This window comes from Meleagris gallopavo, chromosome 1, assembly GCF_905368555.1.
Source record: "Meleagris gallopavo chromosome 1, MGAL_WU_HG_1.1, whole genome shotgun sequence".
Taxonomy (NCBI): Eukaryota; Metazoa; Chordata; class Aves; order Galliformes; family Phasianidae; genus Meleagris; species Meleagris gallopavo.
Window position 1 is genome coordinate 22,989,046 of NC_139404.1, and position 21,616 is coordinate 23,010,661.

General features: G+C 41.6%; 1 protein-coding gene across 5 annotated transcripts in view; it reads right to left on the reverse strand.

The window, feature by feature from the left end:
• The window catches only part of CPED1 (cadherin like and PC-esterase domain containing 1), a 142,841-nt gene extending 137,055 nt beyond the window's left edge, over positions 1–5,786 (reverse strand). Inside the window, exons 1-2 of one of the 5 annotated variants that reach the window (XM_010706395.4) lie at positions 5,605–5,781; positions 4,677–5,144 (exon numbers count right to left, since the gene is read on the reverse strand). In XM_010706395.4, the coding sequence (XP_010704697.1) occupies positions 4,677–4,928 (252 nt within the window). In that variant the 5' untranslated portion in view covers positions 4,929–5,144; positions 5,605–5,781. Of the gene's footprint in view, positions 1–4,676; positions 5,145–5,239; positions 5,360–5,383; positions 5,583–5,604 lie in introns of those variants that run through there. The other 4 variants (XM_019612394.3, XM_085218744.1, XM_019612395.3 and 1 more) reach the window with 4 other exon arrangements.
• Between the last annotated feature and the right edge of the window lie 15,830 nt (positions 5,787–21,616).

Sequence of the window (21,616 nt, forward strand, 5' to 3'; positions counted from 1 at the left end):
CCACAATAGCTTTGCCCTTTATCACCAAAATATCTCTAGCTGTTTGCACAGTAAAAAAATAGCCATTTCCTCAGTGCCTCTTGCAATTTTACACTGAAAAGGGAGGGAAAAATGTTCTGCTTTCTTAGTGTGCAATGTGGTATCACTCCAAGGAAACCACTTGCTGATACACTACTACCATCTCTCAATTGCTTTCTGTCAGCTGAGGTTCATACTAGCAAAGTTTTCCACTTCATTTTATCTTTTATAAAGAGATCTTTTTGAAAGTTTCTTCTTGAAACGGTTCTTTTTCACTTACTGCATTCTAAAAAATGGATGTCCTTTTAAAGATAAAATTTATTTCTAAAATATGTAAAACCTTATTATGTATAATGTAATATTTTCTATCAAGAACTCTCAAGACACTCGACTTCTGCATAACAGCAGAAATCACCCCTACTCATTTTATTACCTAGCTTAACTTCTTTTTCACATTTACATTTCAAAAGTTCCTACCAGCTTTGCTTTCTTTTCTCACCATTTCTGTACCCGCTTCCTTTTCTCCTCCCCAATGCAAGTTCTTCCATGCACAATCTGCCCTCCAAGGATGCTTGTAATTCACAGCTGCAGTTCCTTACTCCACTTCCCTCACTTGCCCCAACCAATGCCTTCTTTCCCTGTGCTTTGTTCCACAACATCACTCCCCTGTCCCCTTCCTTAATAATCACACTGACTGAAGTATATTCCATACAGAATAACAATAGAAAAAGAAAATCTAATGCCTTTAGAGAATGAAATTCATCAGATTTGTTTTCAAATGCTTGCATTAAGGCCTATGGAATTATGCCTTTATTTACATTAACTAGAAGATCTGGACTCTCAGCTCTGACTAGGTAGAGTATCACTCAAGGAAAGAAGAATATTCCACTCTGGATGTCCAAAGTTATGGTAACAATTCATCTGTTCTTCACTCCTGATTGTACCTTTAGATATCTAGCCTGATAACCTGGGTAAGATGCTTAACAGAATCTTCCTATAGATCTTATTATTTGTATTCCCCACTCCTTAACAAAGTACCTCAGAAATACAGTCGTATTAGCTTTCATAACACTCACTCACAAATTATACCCTAACAGAAATGTAGAGACAGCTTTTTTTCAATCTGCTTCTTATCTTTCACTGGTTGAGAAGCCAGCCTTATCTACTCATTAAATTCTCATTTAATCAGCTGCTTCTCATTTGTTTACTTTTTTCCTTAGGTGGCCCTAAACAGCCAGGAAACGTGATGCAATGATGTGAGTATCCGTGAAATAATCTCCAAGACCCATCTTAAAATTTTAACTCTCTTTTATATGCTGGCTGTGTTTAGAGAACTAGCGTGCTGAAAATGTGCCTAGGACATGAGCAATGCTGTTTCACTGCCTCTTGTAATAGCAGAGGTGCTATGTCTAACTAGGCAAAACATGCTGCTGCGCAGAGACATTTAAGTTGGCCTAGGCTGATTTAATTCAGAGAGTGGAAACGCAGCTGTGACCAGCTAATTAGATCTTCTCAGAAGTAGCTGAGAAGCAGAGCTAGAACACTTCAGTGTAATGAATTTTACATCTGTTTGCTACCAGAGGTATTTCTGATATAGTACTGCATCACACAAACCTATACTCTAGGCTTTTTTTGGCTCTTTTTTTTTGCTGATAGCAGTTTAGATGCTCCAGCATCAGTTCTCCTCATCACTGGTAAATATGTCCTGATGTAGGAGGTAAGAGCCACTGGCTGAACCTAAGGACGGCTTGAAGCTGGATGTGCTGGCTTCCTGTCATACCTTTACTGCTTAAGGGTCACAACAATAATTCTGTTTCTCATGCTACAGATATTAGCATTTAATTTTATATTAGTCGATGTTGATCTTTGTTCATGAGAAAACAAGGCTATGAGATCAGCTCTCTAGCAGCTTTTAAAAATCCTGTAATGTGTGATATTTAACAGAAGTACATCAGCTCTTTCAGGTTTTCCAGACTGTGAATGAAATCTACATTTTTGCAATTTAAAAAAGGCTTGCACTATGTACCTAATGGTAATGGCTCTATTCCACAGTATCTTGCATGTAGTTAAGAACATATTTACAGACCAAATTGGCAATTTTCAGTTGAAAATCTGCAAAGCTGCAGTTTTCTTCATCTTCCTGCAGTGGCTCATAAAAGGTGCCAGCTTTTTCTTTTTCCTTTCCCCTTTTTGAAACAGTTGTGCAGTGTGTACCCTAAAGGGAGATATTATCAAACTTTGGAAGGGATTTTGCACAGGCAATAACAATCATCACCAAACTCTCACATCAGCCTCTATACAATACCGACTGCTTCTCTGAAGGAAGCAGGAATTAAACCTGCTTCTCCCCAGTCAGAGGAGATTCCGCAGTGTGACATAAGATGCTATGGCTCAAAATCCAGAAGCACTGCACATTACCTAAGCAATATTATCTTCACCAGGGTCTTCTTTTCCTTAGAACTTCTTTTTAATGAAAATCTGTTTCATAAAACATGTTTCAGCATTTCCTTTAAGTTGTATAAATGTACAAAAGATTCTTTTCAATGAGCAACTTTGGGCTAGTCACAGAACGAGAATACAAACGTGACTCGTTAACTAAAAATGTGAATAATTTTTAGACTATATTTTAGAGTATTTCTTCTGATTCAAAGATGAAGATTTAAGCCAGGGCTGTAATGAAAACTTGTTCCTAGCTAGCTACTGCGGGTGGCCACATGACTGTAAAATTAAACACTGAGAAGCTTCAACCATTACATCTGTTCCTAAACGTGGGCTGGGTATCCAGTAAAATCAAGCAAGATAACATTTTGGCTATTTGAATAAGCAGTTGGCAAAAATACACAGTTCAAGGACACACTGTCAAAACAAAGTGGAAGAGATTTTTGGAGATGTTTGTCTTTTCTGTTCCCTGAGATGATTATTCAGCCCACACAACCAATGGAGTACTCTCTGAAAACAGTGAGCCGCTCAGAGTAACATCCCAACATGTGCAAGGCATTTTGTTCATAATGCTCTAGAGGAAACTTTCAAGACAAACAGGGAGCCAGCTATGGGTGGTCTTCGGAATGTGAAGAGGAATGTTTTAGTGTAGCACAGGCTTGGAAAACATACCTACAAGGGCTAACATACGCGTTTAAATCTGTCCTCCAGGTTCAGCATGTGTGTGAGAGTGACATCCAACCAGGCATGCTGGAGGGCAGTAAGCACAGCGCGCTGCATGAACATAAGCTTTCTTCTCACTTCAAACAGCCAGCAAACCTAATTCAAGTCAATCTGCATTTCCCTTCAGACCAATTGGAAAATAGGCATTACAGATAGTTTCAGCCAAAAAAACACAGAAGCAAAGTTTTGTCATTTATCTACCTGTTCTTACAGAGTCTAGAAATTCTCTTTGCCATGATACAAGTGAAGAGGAATGGACTGTGTCAAAAGTGGCATTATGATGAAACTCACGCTATCGTATGCGCTTACTTTCCTCTAAGTTTTTGTACTTCATGTCACACTGAATAAATATGCATCTTGACAACTAGAGTACTAAAGGGTCATTAACATGAAATTATGACAGATGTAATAGAGAGTAGATTTCTGCTAGTCAAAAGAAAAATCCCTTTGACCTTTACATGAAAAAAAATCAATTTTTTAAGACTTAAAGAGTACATGCCAAAGTTATTTCATAAATCTGCTTTTCATTGTTGCAGAAGATGCTCTCCTAAAATGAATATTGCTGACCTTTCAGACTGTGAACCCTATCAGCCTTCTCAATCTTTCTGTATTCTTAGAAACTTTAACTTCTTTATACGGAAGCTGTCTATAATCTGGGATGTCACAGATTTATGTGTATAGTCCTGATACAGTTGTACATGAAATGCCAGCGTTAATGATAATGTTACAAGGAGGTCTCTGCTGCACGATTAGCAATGCTCTGTAGGACTGAAGAAAACCTGAAATGTTTGTGCTAATGCTGATCACAGATTCCAGAGTAAAAATAACTGCCTTGGTCTGGAACATTTAACAAACCACATTTTCCAACTAAAATAACAGCATCTGAATTTGTTAGGTTTAATACCCATCCTAGGAACTCTGTGCAAGTTAAACATGAGGCCAGGTAACCTAAGGACAGAGGAGAATTTGTGGGATGATTCCAAAGTAAATAGTGTGATTTGAAAATGTGACAAGCGCTTTAAAAAAAAAAAAAAATCAGTTAAATGTAGCTTTCCAGCATAATTTCAGTCAAGTTCAAAACTGACTGGCACATTACTTTAACATGAGGCAACTGCTGCTTTGCGGCTAGTAGCTGCAGTCCCTTTCATGAAATCCCACTGCCTTGTGATTTATGTGCGCATGCTAGAAAGCCTCTGACCTGATTCCTAAGGCCAAAATAAAGTATGGCCTGTGCAGCAAACTGGAATCTCCCTGGAGCCACAAAGTAATGCTGTGCTTCAGTCAAAGACTCAGGATCATGATAGCAACATCACACCGAGGAGCTGGTAATGGAGATGTGCTTGCACATATGTCGCTGTCATATCACACATTTGTTTGTACACAGAGCTCAGACTTCCAAGCTCAGGTTAATTTTAGCTGGACTCGGATGATCCTGTCAGACCCCTCATCCCTCACTATGTTAATTATTGCTCAGCACTCTCCGCCAGCTGACTTACCTTTTTCAATGTGTGTGAATCACTGATGGGGAAGAAGCAGCGTGTGTCGCTGGCTGCGACCTCCTTGTATCTTCCTTGCCGTGTTTTACTCTGTTTGTTCGGGGAGATCCCGTTAACAACCGCTGAAAGGAAGCTGTTGGTCACGAGGGGAGTCAGGGTCTGGCAGAACAGGCAGACGGCCACCACCAGGGCCAGAAGGAAGGGGCGAGGGCGACAAAGCCTGCGGCACCTGGGGCCGTGCCCACAAACCATGGCCAATGTGCTGTCCTCACTCCGCTCTTGGCCACATTGCAAATGCAGTAGCCATGTCCTGACAGGGTAAAAATGCCAAAGCGAGCTTTATCCAAAGCTACGGAGGGCTTTCCCCATTCCCGCTGCTGAGTGCTTTCCTGCTGCCTGGCAAGAAGTCACCGCGTCCAGAAGAGCAGGGTCCTGTGAACTGCCCTCCCATGGGGCTGTGGGAACAACCTGTGGGAAAGAACAGAAGTGAGAAGCAGCATGCCATGGGGCATGGGGTGCTCTGCCTGGAGCCGTGCCGACCTCCACGAGCCGGGAGGACAGACCTGGTGGCAGGCAGGTGGGCAGAGGGGATCCGCAGCCCCAGCCTCGCAGCAGGAACTGCTCAGCCAGATAGCATCTAAGAATGCAAGAGGTTAAAGCTTAACATGCTCTGTCCACAGCCAAAAAGAGTAAGAGAGTGTACCAACCTCTTGAACAATCGTTTGCTGTTTTTTCTCTCTCGCATTCTCAATTCCCACTTTGTTTTTATAGTTCCTTTCAGTCCGGTCCCTTTAAATTGCCTCTTTCCTGTCAGTATGCACAGACCTCACTCTAAAAGCGATCAGTTATCTAAAAACTGACAGACTACAAAGATTTTCTCTTGCATTTGTTTCGTCCAGATTGTGAGTTCAAAGCTACGCTTACTTACTCAGCTCTTATCCCGTTAGAAGTTTTCCATTCCCCTCTAATGGGCTGCTGATTAAAACCACTTGCTTGGAGCCTGGCTCATGATCCCAGCTTGTCTCACACACTCCGAGGCAGGCACACGCACATACGCACACCATCTGAAGCCAGTTGGACCACAGACTTCATATAAATAAAGGCTGACTGCTTGGAGGGTGGGGCTAAGCGAGCTCAGCTCGGGGCAGGCTCGGGGCTGGAGACGCAGCCCTGCAGCGGGTGGGGAACCAGAGGTGTCCCGCTTGCTGTGTGCCTCCAAGACACCGGCACTGCAATTTTTAGAAAACTGCTGTTACAGCAGTCGGGCTAATTGAAACCAGAAAGATATCTCGAAGGCAGAAGAAATCTGAGCAGCACCTGCAGTATTTTCCTCCAAATTAACCAAAATGTTGTAAAAGGAAGCAGGTTTGCTTGGATGTGTCACTGGCAAAGAAGTTGTCAGTACTTTTCCATAGTAGATACACTAGCTCGTAGCAGAGTATAAATAAAACTTCTCACTAATGTTAAGGAGGGAAAGAAAGGAAGGCAGGCAGAAGTAATCCAATGAGAGCACTTTGTATCTAAGCTGCAGAAGGTCTTAGTTACTACTTCCCCCTGCTGACATGGGACAGGGACGAGACAGATGGGAACAGTTGAAGAACTCTGTTATCTTTACAGACCTAAACTTCTCAATCGAGTTCCTTTAGCTAAAAATATCTGTGTGCACGTCATCTCTGTTATTCTCCATCCTTAGTTATTTTTGAAGAGTTCTTCCTACACTGCCTCATGTATAAGAAATGGCAGATGCTAAATTGTGATATCCCTGGGCCAATCTACACAAAGTAAGAGCAGCAGCATTAGCAAGTCAGAGGTCTACATACAGCAATGAAGAGCAGAGCATGGATTTGTTTGAAGTGCTGCTATTTATTCATCTTTTGTATCTTTTCTTCTTCCAAGCTAAAACTGTCAATTTGCATATAAAAAAAATGCCATAGAAGTGATTCAGTACCTCATACAGAACCTCAGCTGGCACAGGCACTGCATTTTAGCATTCTGTCTGAGGCTGTCCTTGTATAAATTATAAGGTTTTTAGATTATCCTGGGCAGGAAATGGGTACAAAACCTGCTGGTACCCTCCAGTGGTAGATGCTTTCCATCTACCCAGAAGATGCCATTTCAGCTCTGCAGAAATCCACTGCTTGTGCTTCCTCTCCCAGCACACCAGCTCCCACCCTCTGGCCCTGCTGCTGCCAGCCTGTGCTGCAGAGCCTATGATGAGCCAGCAAACTGGGCCACTGGATGCATCCATGCCATACAATGGAGAGGCACCCGGGGAGCTGGTTCACTCAGAGGAGTTCTGCAGAGACACTGCAGGCAGTCTGGGAATCGCAGGACCCCATCTGTGGAGGAGAAGCACAGCAGAGTTGCTTTACTGTTGCTTTACTCTTGTAAGAGTTTGCCCTGTGGCATGCTCTGCTTTCTGGGACTAGAACCCTCAGCTGTGTAGGTGGCACTTGCACAGTTGTCAGCTCCTCCCAGCTTTCTAGTGAGGGAACTTGCAGAGTTTTCCATGCTATTGCTAGAAGACTTGACAAAAATAGCTTGATAAAGATTAAAGGCTGCTTAATGGTATGGAGCCCACAGTCCCTTGCAGCAGTCCTGCATGAGAACAAAGTAATTGTCTCTTTTCCCCCTGCTCCCTCAGCAGCCCAGCAGGTAACTGTGTGCTACCTCCAGCCTGACCTAATTTCCTCCTGTTCAGTTAATAACTGGAGGCTTTAAGTCCACGTTTCCCCAGCATCTCAGAGGCATTTCATCCATCCTGCAACTCCGAGATCACTGAAAGGCTCCAGGTTTTCAGGGCAAGCTGGCAGGTTTTTCTCATTTATTGCACCAAGGTTAATACTGCAGACACATAGAGGATGGGAGGTCAGCAGAGGGCAAGCAGATCTCTTTGTGTCCTGGGGATCTGCATTCTGTTCCTCTGATTTTCCCAGATGTTCCAAGGAGGGAGCTGGCTTTTTCCCTATGTTTTGTGGTTTCTTTTCATCACAAGAACATGCAATGCAATTTTTCTGAGCTGTAAATACTTCCCTCATTCACAGCTAGCGTGCAATGAATATGATTTGTCGTCTTCTAATTAGGATTTCGTCACATCTCTCAGCCTATGTCTACTGACTTATTCGGTCACATTTCAACACTGAGAATTAAGCTAGGACTTTTGAAAATTGAGACTGACAGGGACTAGCATTAGCTAATAAAGAACTAGGCCTTCAGTGCATAGCGTTCAAACAGCCACAGAACACAATTGCCTGTAGGATCAAAAATATATAATTCTTAGTACCCACAGGTACATGTATGTATTTCAGACTTCTTCATAGAAAGCCACAAATCTCCTTTTTCTGGCATCCCAAACAATTAAGGATTCATTTTTCTATTCAGAATTGCTGGACCTGTCTGGCTCACGTCTCCCTGCTCCTTCCACTCACACTAAACTGCACACACGGATGCTCCCTGCAGAAAGAAGTCAGCTGCAGTCCAGCTCTGCATGAGGCAAAGTCCTGTAGGGACTTCTGTAAAAACCAACCAGACATGACTATCACAAGTGATCTCCCATGCTTGCAGCCAGAATCCCAGCTCATCCACATCACCTGGAACAGGCAGTAAGTCTTGAATGAAACACTGGCACAGAAAAGACAAAAGGAAAATAAGACTTGATAAAAATTGCAAGAGACTAGGATTTGAAAGGATTTAGCCAATATACCACACAGGCACCATTCGTCATCTCGCTGTAGTTTTAAGCAATCCAGCTCCTATTCTTGCAGCTTTCATTTGACATTAATCTCTGTTTGTGTAGAGATGAAAGATAGTGACCAATGAAGAATGATTTCAGTGGTCTTCGTAGTGACCTGGACACATAACTGCCAAGAGCTAAGCAAGTAGGAAATATGAGGTGTGGAAAGATAGAAGGAATTTAAGGCCAGTTGAACGTATCCTTTTTATGCATGCTTAACTTTAATCAGAGATCTAACGTGACTCATCCTACAACTCTAAGTAAAATTAAGTCTAGATAAACGTGACTGTAAGACCAAGACTTGATGTAATAAAAACCATTTTGCATCAATAGTTTCACCATATAGAGGCTTCCAAGGAGAATATATGTTTAAAAACTATTAATTCTTGCTGTTTTTTAAAGCAAGATACAAAGTTCAAAGCATAACATCCTAGAAACCATTTTAATGATGAATGAGTTCACATGAAAAATAAGCTCAAAGAGATCATTTCTAACTGGGCTGATCATCAAGTCCTTGCAATTACATTTGTCATCTTCACACTGCAGACCTATATGTAATTTTCATTGTTTATGGTCATCTTCCATGATAAAAATCCCGATTTCCATGATAAAAACTATACCAAGGGCCACAAATTCACACTAAATTCAAATGCTGAGTGAGCATTAATAGCACTGTGAATAAGTAAACTGTATTGGAGAGAGCCCACTCAGCTGCAGCCCTTCAGGATTCTTGACTTCACCCTGAATTCAATCCAGATTGCAATTGGATTTGCATGTGTCTTCAGTCCTGTGTGTGGTCCCATTATGAGCAGTGAATGAGGAATACTGGCACAGAGGAACAAAGTCAAGAAAATAGGAGAAATATATTTCATTACTGCTTTGCAAGTTGGAAGATGTGATATAACAATCGAAGTTTAAATTAATTCCAGCATGGAAAAAAAAAATAGGCTCTTTCCCCTTTTCCCATTCATAGACCACTGCAGGCCTCAATGATGTTGTAATTTTGTTCCACAGAACACTCCAGAGACAAGTTTTCACGTCTTCATCCTGCTTTGGCCCAGCACTCCGATCCTGGCTCACAGAAAAGACAGCCCAGTAGAGAAGATTCTGCGAATTCTTGGAAGGCAAAAAAGCTGATGTTAACAGGACATGAGTACTAGGGGAGACTCCCCTTTTGTCTTTGCTTTTCATTATTGCTTGATTGATTTAATCTCTTGTCTTTATGTAAAAGGAAGCAAATGAACTGGACTACACAAGCAGTGTATGCTTCTCTGGCCAGAGGGTTTGCAGCTCCTTTATATGTACATTCTTGTATAGTCCATTTTAGCTCTTTAGTCTGATAGTTTGATGTTCTTTTTCTTTAATTGTGTAAAAAGCTGTCATAGCTGAATGTTGAACTTCAAGCAAGATGCTATTAGATCTCCAGTTCCACTGACAGATTACCCAGTCCAGGAAATCCCTGCCGTATAAAGGAGAACTTTGCCCTTTCCCCTGACTTTAGCTTCTGCTCCAGCTCTTCCTGCCTTGTGGTGGTGCTCATTAAGTCCTTTGATCCTTACGTGAGAAAAAAAAAGTGTGCAGCGTGGTTGGTTTTCCAAAAAAGAATGTTGAATCAACCCTTGGAGAGGTCCTATGGTCCCTGGTGCTGGTACAAGGCAACGAGCAGGAGAGGGCAAATGAAAGGAGATGTCAACAGAGGAGGGGAACAGGCAGCTCATCAGACCACTGTCTTCACCCCAGTTAACCTAAAGCTTTAGGTAGGATCTGGGTCTACTTAGTTAGTCCAGAGATTTTTCTTTGTATCTCAGCCATGTTCTTTACTACTGTCTTTTGGTACAATGTGGACACTGAAACACGTGGTTCTATTTCTTTCTTTATTTATTTATTTTAATAGCACAAAAGGCTGCTTGAGGTGTGGGTAACAGGAAGCAGCCAAAGGACAAAGTCTTTTGAAGAATAAAAAAAATTAACATGTCAGGGAAGAAATTGATCAGCTAATTCCTTGTTTCTTCCTTCTCATTGTTACGTTGTGTGTCTGCTACACACACCTCTTGAAGCAGTTATTCTGGTTACACACAGATCTATGGATTTTATAGCCAGTTTGATTGCTCAGACTCGCTGGCTGCTGCTGAGAGCAGCATAATGATCAGTGATAATCAAAAGAATGTGCAGACAGGCTGTAAGAACACAGACTTTATCTCTGGGTATGAAGAACGGAAACAAAGTGAAGAACTCGTGGATTCTGAAGACATTTGTGTTATTTTCTATTTTGATGTAATTTCTTTCCTTTATTCCTTTCTTTCTTTTTTACATATTAAACTGTCTTTATATAAATACATGAGTTTTCTAACTTTTACCTTTCTAATTCTCTCCAGCGGACTATTAAGAAGTAAGCAAGCAGCTATGTAGTTTTTAGCAGCCTATAAGGGTTAACACACAACAGTTCTTTCTAGTGCCCAATGTGAGGCAATAAAGGGTTTTGAGTTAGCAAGAGATTTGACTAGAACATGTTAGAGGAAACTCAGAATTTTTATATCTATTAAACTGCTGCTGGTCATGATACTGACTTTTTTGTTCTCAGTGTTGTTTTTGATTCATGCCATGCTCCTTTTTTGCTGTACATCAAGTATGAAATCTTGTTAAAGGCTGTTTTTGGCTTTTGCAGTTTGCAGTGCTGTGTAGCACTTTGTTCTTACATTGTGCCATGGAGAATTATGGTAAAAGCACTAGCCCTGAGCCTAATCTATTACTGAGGCCCTGCATTGCTTGCCTTGGAGACAGTTTACAGTCACACTGTTTCCCTATTCTCTTCCAAGGGCCAAGTGTTGGAGAAAATAAAGAATCACACCTTCCCCTTTCTTCTCCCATGGGGAAGATGTTTCTAGACTTACAATAATGACTTCTTGGTATTTTGAGCTTCCTTGAGTAACCAGCACGGAATCATTCCATTTATAGAACAAATTGTCTATTTACTTTGTATTTTTGTTCATTTTCTGGTTAATCAGTTGGTGGTGGTTGTCTCTTTTGTGGGCTGTTTTGTTCTTTTCAATTACAGAGGAATCACTGGATGCCATAAATAGACCAGGCATTTGTTGAATAAAATCTTCTATCACTAAAGCCATTGCTCTTAGTTTTTGATTTTGCAAAAATTACAAAATAATCAAATCATACAACCATAGAATCTCAAGGTTGGAAATGACCTACAAGATCACCTAGTCCAACCATCCTCCCATTATCATTACTACCACAAACTAAACCATATCTCGTTGCTCCTCATCTAGACACCTCTTGAACACTTCCAGGGATGGTGACTCCACCACCTCCCTTGGCAGGCCGTTCCAGGGCCTGACCACTCTCTGAGAGAACAAGTCTTTTCTCATGTCTAACCTAAACCTCCTCTGATACAACTTGTGGCCATTTCCCTGGGTTCTGTTTGTTGCCTGGGAGAAGAGGCCAAACCCCTCTTAACCACAACCTCCCTTCAGGAAGTTGTAGAGTGCAATGAGGTCTCCCCTAGCCTCCTCTTCTCCAGACTAAACAATCCGAGCTCCTCGTAAGACTTGTGCTCCAGGCCCCTCACCACTTTCGTTGCCCTTCTCTGGACATGCTCCGGGGCCTCAATGTCCTTCCTGTAGTGAGGGGCCCAAAAGGATAACCAGAATCCCAGTACAAAGAAGCTGAGTAAGCACTGTGTTTGTATCAGTCACCATTTCCATACAGCTATGTTTCAGTTTGGAACTAAAGCATATCAAAGGGATTGTTTGCCAAAACAGAGAAGTGTGAGGTATAAAATAAATACAAAGCGGATAGCTAACAAACTTTAGAATTAAGATTATAGAGTTGATTTAAAATCATATCATAATTAGCTAAATATGAAATCAAGTCATGGTTTTATAATGTGTTCCTGTAGTTATGAAGAATATGCAAGTGTTTACATGATTCCTTCCTTCGTTAATATAGATATTGGTGATTAAGATTTAAACAATAGTTAAAAGGAAACTTTACAATCTTTGCCATTAACATGCTCATGAGCCTTCATAAAGAGGAATTCCCAATACATTCTTTCCCTCCCTCCTCTTAACAGAAATCTTTAAGTAAATAGCAGTACCTGAGTGTTTGGAAAGCAATTTCAAGATGAAAAGCACTTTCAAGTTGGCAAATCTTGAACGTTAATGTAGCTACTAGTCAAAACACCTTCAGATTGGATTTTTTTTTTCTTTTTTATTATTGAGAATCATCTTTGGTTTTCCTGTCCTGGGCTAAAACTTACCTGAGATGTTTTCCCAGTGCATATTTTACATTGTATTATAAGAAAAACCAACAGTGTCAGAGACGAATGGCAAAACTGTTCAAAACCATTCTGGTGTAAGTGACTCTCTACGAGGTAATTATTACATCTGAAACCAACACCTCCTTGGGCAAAATATGCTCTCAGTCAATGCCTAAGAAAATTTATACACTAGATTTAAAAACATTACCATGACAAGAAAAAATATCCCTGTGCTTCTGAGAAGAAAAGATTCCCTAATTCTATAGCACTTCCCTGAGTCCTTCCAGCACTCAGGTTTGCAAACTTTTTCCAACCGTCTGTCCCACATGTATTTTTCTGAAAAGACACAGTAAAACTTGCTTTGAAATCATAAGGCCACAATTTTGCAGGTGAAAACAATATAGAATTATATTCATTTTGCCACCCTATTTCTGTTTCACTCACTGCTGTGTGTAAAAATACCATACAACCATTATTTATTCTGTTGTAAAGAAAGGCTTAGTGTAATCTTAATTAGGAAAATGAAATTAACAGAAATAAGTTTGTGTTCAGCAACAAAATATACTTAGGATTCTCCCAATTCTTTTTATTTTTAGGAACAACAGACATAATTGTAGCTGAACAACTGAGTCTACTTGATGTTGTTTAAGAATCCCATCATTGTACCCATAAACTTCAGCAAAACTTTTCTTGACAGGAAGTAGCCCGTTTCATCAATGTGGACATACTTGTTCTATTTAATGTATATGATACCATGGAATAACTTTCAGGAAGGCTCAGAGCAGTCACAAAGCATAGAAAGTCTGATAATAGAGTACAAAGTGCAAATAAGTGATAGGGGCTTTAAAGATGTTAAAACTGCTGTGTATCCTACCATTGCTCTTTATTTTCTAAAGCATTTGATAGATTTCTTGCCCAAACATGAGGCAAGTCTTTCTAACTTTTTTTCCAGTATCTTTACAAGTACAGTTAGTTAGCAAATAGTTAATGTCATGTTTATAATAAATAATTTATATATAATGTGATATAAGATCAAAGATATTGCTTATACTGAAATATAAGATGTGATATATGCAAGCACAAGTCTTTACCAATTCTTTACTGTGAGAGTGGTGAGGTGCTGGAACAGGCTGCCCAGAGAGCCTGTGGATGCCCTGTCCCTGGAGGTGTTCAAGGCCAGGTTGGATGAGGCCCTGGGCAGCCTGCTCTAGTAGTAGATATGGAGGTTAGCAGCCCTGCCTGTGGCAGGGGGTTGGAGATTCATGATCCTTGAGGTCTGTTCCAACCCAAGCCATTCTATGATTCTATAATCACACAACTTGTTGGCAATGTTAGCATATTTAGCAGCTCCTGATATGAGATAAATCTTTTGGAAAGAGCTGCTTTATGTTTCTTTATAGAACATCAAACGATTACAAACACAAGAGATGCATTTGAAAGTGCATGAAGAATGTTATTGTAAATCAGCATGGAGAAACTGGAGTGTGGCATTTTTTTTTCTTGTTTTAATCAAATAATTTTAGGCAATTCTAGAAAGAGTAACCAAATGGCAAAGGCAGTGTTCATTCAGGGTGGCCTAAATTCAGTTATTCATAAGTCATGCCTGGATCCCTTTTGCAGTTCTCCACTTCAGAGACTTTAATGAATCTTCAAAACAGAACCCTCTGCTGCCAATGCCAACAGGGTTCTACTTCTGTCCCTTGTCACCTCTGTTGAACAAAACAGTGTGTGGTCCAGACATTCCAGCAGAGTGAGGAGGGAGACAAAAAACTTAGCTAAATAAAGCCAGATCACAGTGAAAATACCTCTCTGGTGAGAAGGAACAGAAGTGGGAAAACAAACCCCAGAATTTCTCATCTTTATTGTGTGCAGTTGAACAACATTTTGAAAGCTCAATAAAGACGAAAAGAATGCAAATTATTTTGTGCTATTCAGAAAGATAACTGAGCTGTATTTTCAGAGCAGGAAGCATAAATATATTTTCTCTATTTCACTTCAGTCTTAGAATAAATTAAACTGAGAACTGAGGTAGAAGTGCTGTTTCTTAACATCTTCTTAAAGTACAAATACCATCTACAAAGCATAGATCACTTTTTGTTCTATTCCAGTGCTCAGCACACTGGTTCCCAGTTTGTGATACTACAAATACTTCTTAATCCTGAAAATTCACCCAAAGGCTTGAGCACTGAGAAGAAACTGAAAACAGCTGCATTGCCTAATGCCAAAGGCTTACCTAACATAGTGATTATACCCAACAGCTCTCACTGGTGGTAGTGGTTTAACCAAGCTTGGCATCAAACCTGTGTTCACTCACTCTCCTCAGGTAGAATGGAGGACAGAACTGTAAAGGTAAAAGTGTGAGAACTTACAGGTTGAAGTAAAGACAGGTTACTAATAGGGCAAAAGCTGCAGGCACAAACAAAGCAAATAAGGAATTCATTTGTTACTTCCATCAGCAGGCAGATGTTCATCCATTTCCAGGAAAGCAGCTCTCCTCATGGGTAATGTTTTTTTGGGAAGACAAATGCTATCACTCTCAGCGTTCCCTGCCTCTTCCTTCTCTACCCCAGCTTTCATTGCTGAGCCTTGCACTATATGGATGTCCCTCTGGCCAGTTTGGGTCAGTTGTCCTGGTTATGTCCCTTCCCAGCTCCTCACTGGCAGGGCAGCATAAGAAGTTGAAATGTCCTTGGCTTTGTGTAAGCACCGGTCTGCAATAACTGAACACCTGTGTTACCAACAATCTTTTCATTAAAAGTCCAAAACACAGCATTATACAAGCTTCTATGAAGAAAATTTCATCCTGGCTAAAACCACCATAATATCCACCCCTTATTTCATACTGCATATGTCATGCTCAGCTCACACACTATCTGAGACATACTCATTAATCACCACCCTTTCATTAATACACATTCCCTTACTCGATTGACCGCATCCATGAAATGGCCATAAAACGTCCACTGAGTTCTTTACCTATGACTTAGTAGTGGCTTGGGACAGGGGAGGCAGTGTGTTCTGTGGAGTTACTGAATGCCAGAGACAACTTGGGTCAGGTCATCACTGCACTTGCACTGGTACTTCTGAGACTCATCTGTTGGTTCGAGTGGTTCCTGCTAAAGAACTTATTAAAATATGCAACTTAGGTCATGATTTACAACAATTTAAGGGCATATGCATTAGAATCTCCACCTCTTGTCCTTTTGGACTAGGCCATAAAGTTTAATATTGTGATGAACTCCTCTCTTTGCCCTTGCTTCCAGCCTGGGCATATCCATTGGCCACAGTTCCACAGTCCCACAGACACTCAGGCATGGCTTTATCCACAGACATGGATGTTGCAAGGTGTACCTCCTGCAGCATGCACTTCTCCATGGCCATAGGTGCTCTGAGGTGTACCTGCTCTGGAGTGAACTCTGTGGCCACAAACATTTTGGAGTGTACGTGCTCTCATATGGACTCATCCACAGGTCACATTTCCTCTGGCTTGAGTTCAGTCTGAGTTCCAGCCAGTCTGGTAAGCAGCACAGGGACAACAGCAATGCCCTGGCTATCTGCCAGCCCAGGCTTACAGCCATAGCTATTATCAAAATGTTTCCAAGCACAGCAAAACAAGATGATAAGGAATAGAGCAAACAGCACAAGCAAAAGCAGCCACTAACAAGCACTGCAGTCTAAAATAAGGTAAGGGAAGCAAGCCTCGGCACAAGCACAGGAATCTGTCAAGTAGCAGCTAAACAGCTATAACATCTATGAATTTGGTCTAACATACCCCATATTCCAATCAAATCTCTCATCTTGAACCCTTCATGCCCCATATTGGATGCCAAAAGACAGTATCACAAAATCAGAATCACAGAATGGCCTGGGTTGGAAAGGACTTCAAGGATCATGAAGCTCCACCCCCCTGCCACAGACAGGGCCACCAACCTCCACATTCAGTACTAGACCAGGCTGCCCAGGGCCCCATCCAACCTGGCCTTGAACACCTCCAGGGATGGAGTATCCACGCTCTCTGGGCAGCCTGTTCCAGCACCTCACCACTCTCTCTGTAAAGAACTTCCCCCTGACACCCAAACTAAATCTTCCCTCCCTCAACTTAAAACCATTTCCTCTTGTCCTGCAGTTATCTACCCTTTCAAAGAGTTGATTCCCCTCCTGTTTGCAGGCTCCCTTTAGGTACTGAAAGGCTGCAATGAGGTCATGCTGCAGCCTTCTTTTCTCCAGGCTGAACAAGCCCAACTCCCCCAGTTTGTCTTCGTAGGGGAGGTGCTCCAGTCCCCTGATCATCTTTGTGGCTCTCCTCTGGACCCTCACCAACAGCTCTCTGTCTTTCTTGTGCTGGGGGCTCCAGACCTGGACACAGAACTCCAGATGGGGCATCACAGGAGCAGAGTAGAGGGGGACAATCACCTCCCTGTCCCTGCTGGCCACCCCTCTTCTGATGGAGCCCAAGATACCATTTGCTTTCCGAGCTGCAAGAGCACATTGCTGGCTCGTGTTAAGCTTTTCATCCATCAAGACCCTCAGGTCCTTCTCTGCAGGGCTGCTCTCAAGGACCGCTCCTTCCAGTCTGTATGGATGCCTGGGATTCCTCCGGCCCAAATGCAAAACTTTGCACTTTGCTCTGTTGAACCTCATCAGGTTCACCTGGGCCCATCTTTCTAGCCTCTTGAGGTCCCTCTGAATGGCATCCGTTCCTTCTTCTGTGTCAACTGCACCACTCAGCTTGGTGTTGTCAGCAAACTTGCTGACAATGCACTCGATTCTGTCATCAATGTCACTGACAAAGATTTTAAAGAGCACCGGTCCCAATACAGACAGCTGGGGGACGCTGCTTGTTACCGGCCTCCACCTGGACATAGAGCCATTGATGACCACTCTCTGTCTGTGGCCTTTCAACCAATTTCTTATCCATCGAGTGGTCCACCCATCAAATCCACATCCCTCCAACTTGGAGATAATGATGTGGCGGGGGACCATGTCAAAGGCCTTGCTCAAGTCCAGGTAAATGACATTGGTCACTTTCCCCTTGTCCACCAATGCCGTCACTTCATCATAGAAGGCCACCAGATTGGTTAAGCATGACCTTCCCCTGGTGAAGTCGTGCTGGCTGTCTCGGATCACATGCTCATTCCTCATGTGATCAAGCATGTTATCCAGGAGGATCTTCCCAGGCACAGATGTGAGACTCACCAGCCTGTGGTTCCCGGGGTCCTCCTTGCTCCCTTTCTTGTAAATGGGAGTAACGTGCCCCTTCCTCCAGTCATCCGGGACCTCACCTGACAGCCACAACTTTTCAAATATGATGGAGAGCAGCTCGGCAACCACCTCTGCCAGCTTCTTCAGAACCCTGGGATACACTCCCTCTGGCCCCTCAGACTTGTAAACATTCAGTCTCATGAAGTGGTCTCGGACCTGCTCTGTCCTCACAGTGGAGGAGGATTTACCGCCCCGGTCTCCATCTAGAGGTTTAGGGATGCAGGGCTCAGGGACGTGAGGAATACTGGAATCCTGGCTGCCAGTGAAGACCGAGGCAAAGAACTCATTCAGTACCTCAGCCTTCTCTTCGTCCATTGAAGCCGGTTCTCCTTTTACATTTACCAAAGGAGGTACACTCGCTTTGGCCTGTCTCTTCTGGCCAGTAGGACTATCACAGCCATACAGGAACAATTCCCTTGCTATATGTAATTTCTAACAATCATTCTTTAGTGAGTTTTTGTTCCAGATGTATAACTTCTGCATTTTATGCCTTTGCTGATCTCGCTCCAGTTAGTTTTTAAGTCACATTTTACATTCATGTAAGCTACGTGGCAAGTTTTACAATGTAAGCACACAGTAGGTACAAAAAAGCTGCTCTTTTTCTTCATCCTGGACTACCTGCTTCTTACTCCTATCAAAAGACAAGTCTTTTCCATAGAACTCATGAACTTATAGACACGTTTTATCTTTACTAAGCTGCCTCTTTTCCAGACAGAAGCCCCAACTAACTCAGCTGTTTCTCAAATGTACTTTCATCCTCCTATGTGAGACTTTCCCCATTTTACTACATTTTTGTGGAAGGGTGGATCAGAATTTTACACTACAGTAAAACCTAATGGTGCCATCAATTTACACAGTGTAGAACTCTCCTCTGTTTCATTCTTTATTTCCTACTAAGTCATCCTTAGTACCTGTCTGACCTGCTGCTGAGCAGAGAAACAATGTTCCCACAGAATTCAGTAGGTAATTCCAAAATCATTTATTTCCTTACTCAGCAATAGCTAATTCAGAGGCTGCAGATGTAGGTGAACGGAGATTTGTTATTTTAATCTTATTTCACATTAAATTAACAAACATTGAATTGCATCTCCTGTTTGATGAGATACAGTATCATGAGATTGTTTTGCTACTTTAACACTTCATTTTCATTGTTTTGAGAACTCAACACAAGCGCAAACATTTTGTCACCATTTACCCTTCTTTAACTATCTTTTACATAACCACTGAGTAGCAGAGACCCACAGGACGCCCTTAGCAGCCTCCCCTTATTGGGGATATTGGTAACTTACTTCTTTACTCTTCTATTTTGCACATTTTGTAACGTTAAGAGACCTCCTCTCCTCACTTACTGCATTAATGAAACACCCTGTCTAACTGCCTTAATGGAAACTGCATCAAGCTGGCTGTCTTCTACTAAGAGCTTTCCCACAACTCTAATGAACACAAGGCAACGACTCTGCCAATATGCATTTACTCACTCATGCACTAATTCTAATCTTTATCAATACACAAGGAACTGAGAACTAGGTTTGTAAATCCAACTTGAAGCTTAATTTTTATTGCTTGTCAGCCCTCTTGGTATTTTTCAAATGCAGTAACAGCAGCTGAGATACTCCCTACAAGAGTCTTTCTAGGACTCCCATAAACATTTGCAGTATGTTGCAGACTCACTTCTACAGTACCTTATTTTGAGAGCAACCTTCAAGCATCCTGCAGCAAAGACCCCAGTATTCAAATCTGTCTAACCTCCTACAAGTTGAAGAAATAATTTAGCTTGCCTATCGCAATCTCATAAAAATTCATTTCTTTTTGCACTCTAACCACCCACTGACCCATTAGCTTCTGACAGGCTTCCTGCACAGGAAAAAACAAAAAGCATATATATGTACAGGTATACGGGAACTGTTGTGTCACAGCCTGAACCACTGATTGAGCACCTGTGGAAGGGACTGGGTCAGCCCTGGGAGCACAGGTGAAGGCAATTCACCTGTGAGACCAGAAGGGGTGGAGCCTGGCTGCACTTCTCCTAGACCTCATTTAAGGGCTGACTGGTAATGGGGGAGGATTTCTTTCTGGAGATTCCTCCTTGGTAGACCTTTCCTCTGCAAACCTGGAGTCTTCTGATAGAAGTGAGCAATCTTCTTCCCTTCCTACATTGTACTTCTCTATTGTGCTAATCCTTCTATCGTTGCACCTTTGTGGTAAGTATTTCCCATTGTATTGAGCTGTCTAAATGCTACAAGTTTGACTGTTCTGCATGTTTACCTTGCACGTTGCATTGTTTTGCACTTTTGTCTTTCCCTATTTTCTTAGATGCTAATGAAGATGAAGATTTTTTTTTTAATAAAATTGCTTTGCTAAAAACTGATTTATTTATTTATTAGATTTGCAGACTCTGCACCATCTTAAGTATTGTCACCACCAGTGAAGGAATTTGTTACAGAATACCCCAATTCTTATTACATTTAGTCCTTAGTTCGAGAGACTGAGTCCTTCAGTCCGAGGGGAGTCCAGATTACCTACTGCCTGTTTAACTTCCATTCACAGATTAGCACCAGTTTCAACAGAACAAATAGTTTTTCTTATCTCTCTGGTCTCAATAGCCTCCCTCAAAACCAGTTATACAAGTCCTTAAGTTTTTTGGTTTTTTTTTTTTTTTTTTTTTAGCTTAGATGTCTACAGAAACACACACACAGTAGGCTAATTTCCCCACTTTCAATGGAATCTTAATTACACTGCCTTTTTTTTTTTTAATCAACTTATATCCTTTTACCAAAGTCATGTTTTCTTTTCATCTATTTTTCCTCAGTATAAGGACTTAAAATAACCAATTTCTTTTTTTTTTTTAGAATAAATCACAGAATGGCCTGGATTAAAAAGGACCACAATGATCATTGAGTTTCGACCCCCCCTGCTATGTGCAGGGTTGCCAACAAAACCAGGCCAGGCTGCCCAGAGCCACATCCAGCCTGGCCTTGAATGTCTCCAGGAATGGGGCATTCATAAATGTTGTAATAGAAGTCTGGTTTCATTTTAGTTTAAGCCTGCACTTTCTGCACATACTCCTAATATGAGTAAGCCCAGTTCTTTATTTCCTTGACATTGGAGTGTTTTGGTGCAAGACTGCATTTGGAAATGTTTCAAGGAAAGCTACTATGAAGGTCCATGGAAAGCACACAGACAGCCCAAAGAGAATTCCAATGCTACAGTAAAATCTTTACTCCAAATGGAAAGTGTTTTTTTTTTTTTTTTAGTGGTAGAAGGAAGGAGAAAAAAAAAAGGATTAAGTTCAGTGCTGCTGCCATACCAAAAAGCCATACAAAAACAACACAAGAAAACTTTCTGTGAAAGGAAATCTACAAATTACATCCAAAATAAACAAGCTGGAGGAAAAAAAAAAAAAAAAAGAAAAATTTTCCATTATATTCATGGCCAAAAGAAGTACCTTTTAAGGGGCTCTCATCTAATAATCAAGATTCCTGATCCTGTGCTACAACATGTGCAGCTCTGACCTAGCAGGTCTTAAAGGATCCGTGTGTGTATTGGCTTCCATTTAAGCTCCATAACATGACTGTCCCTGTTAGGTACCTCCAGGGCCTCCACAGCTGGATGAACTATTTATCCTTTTACATCTTTTCTGATCCATGTGTTAACTTTTACATGAAAGCTTCTGTT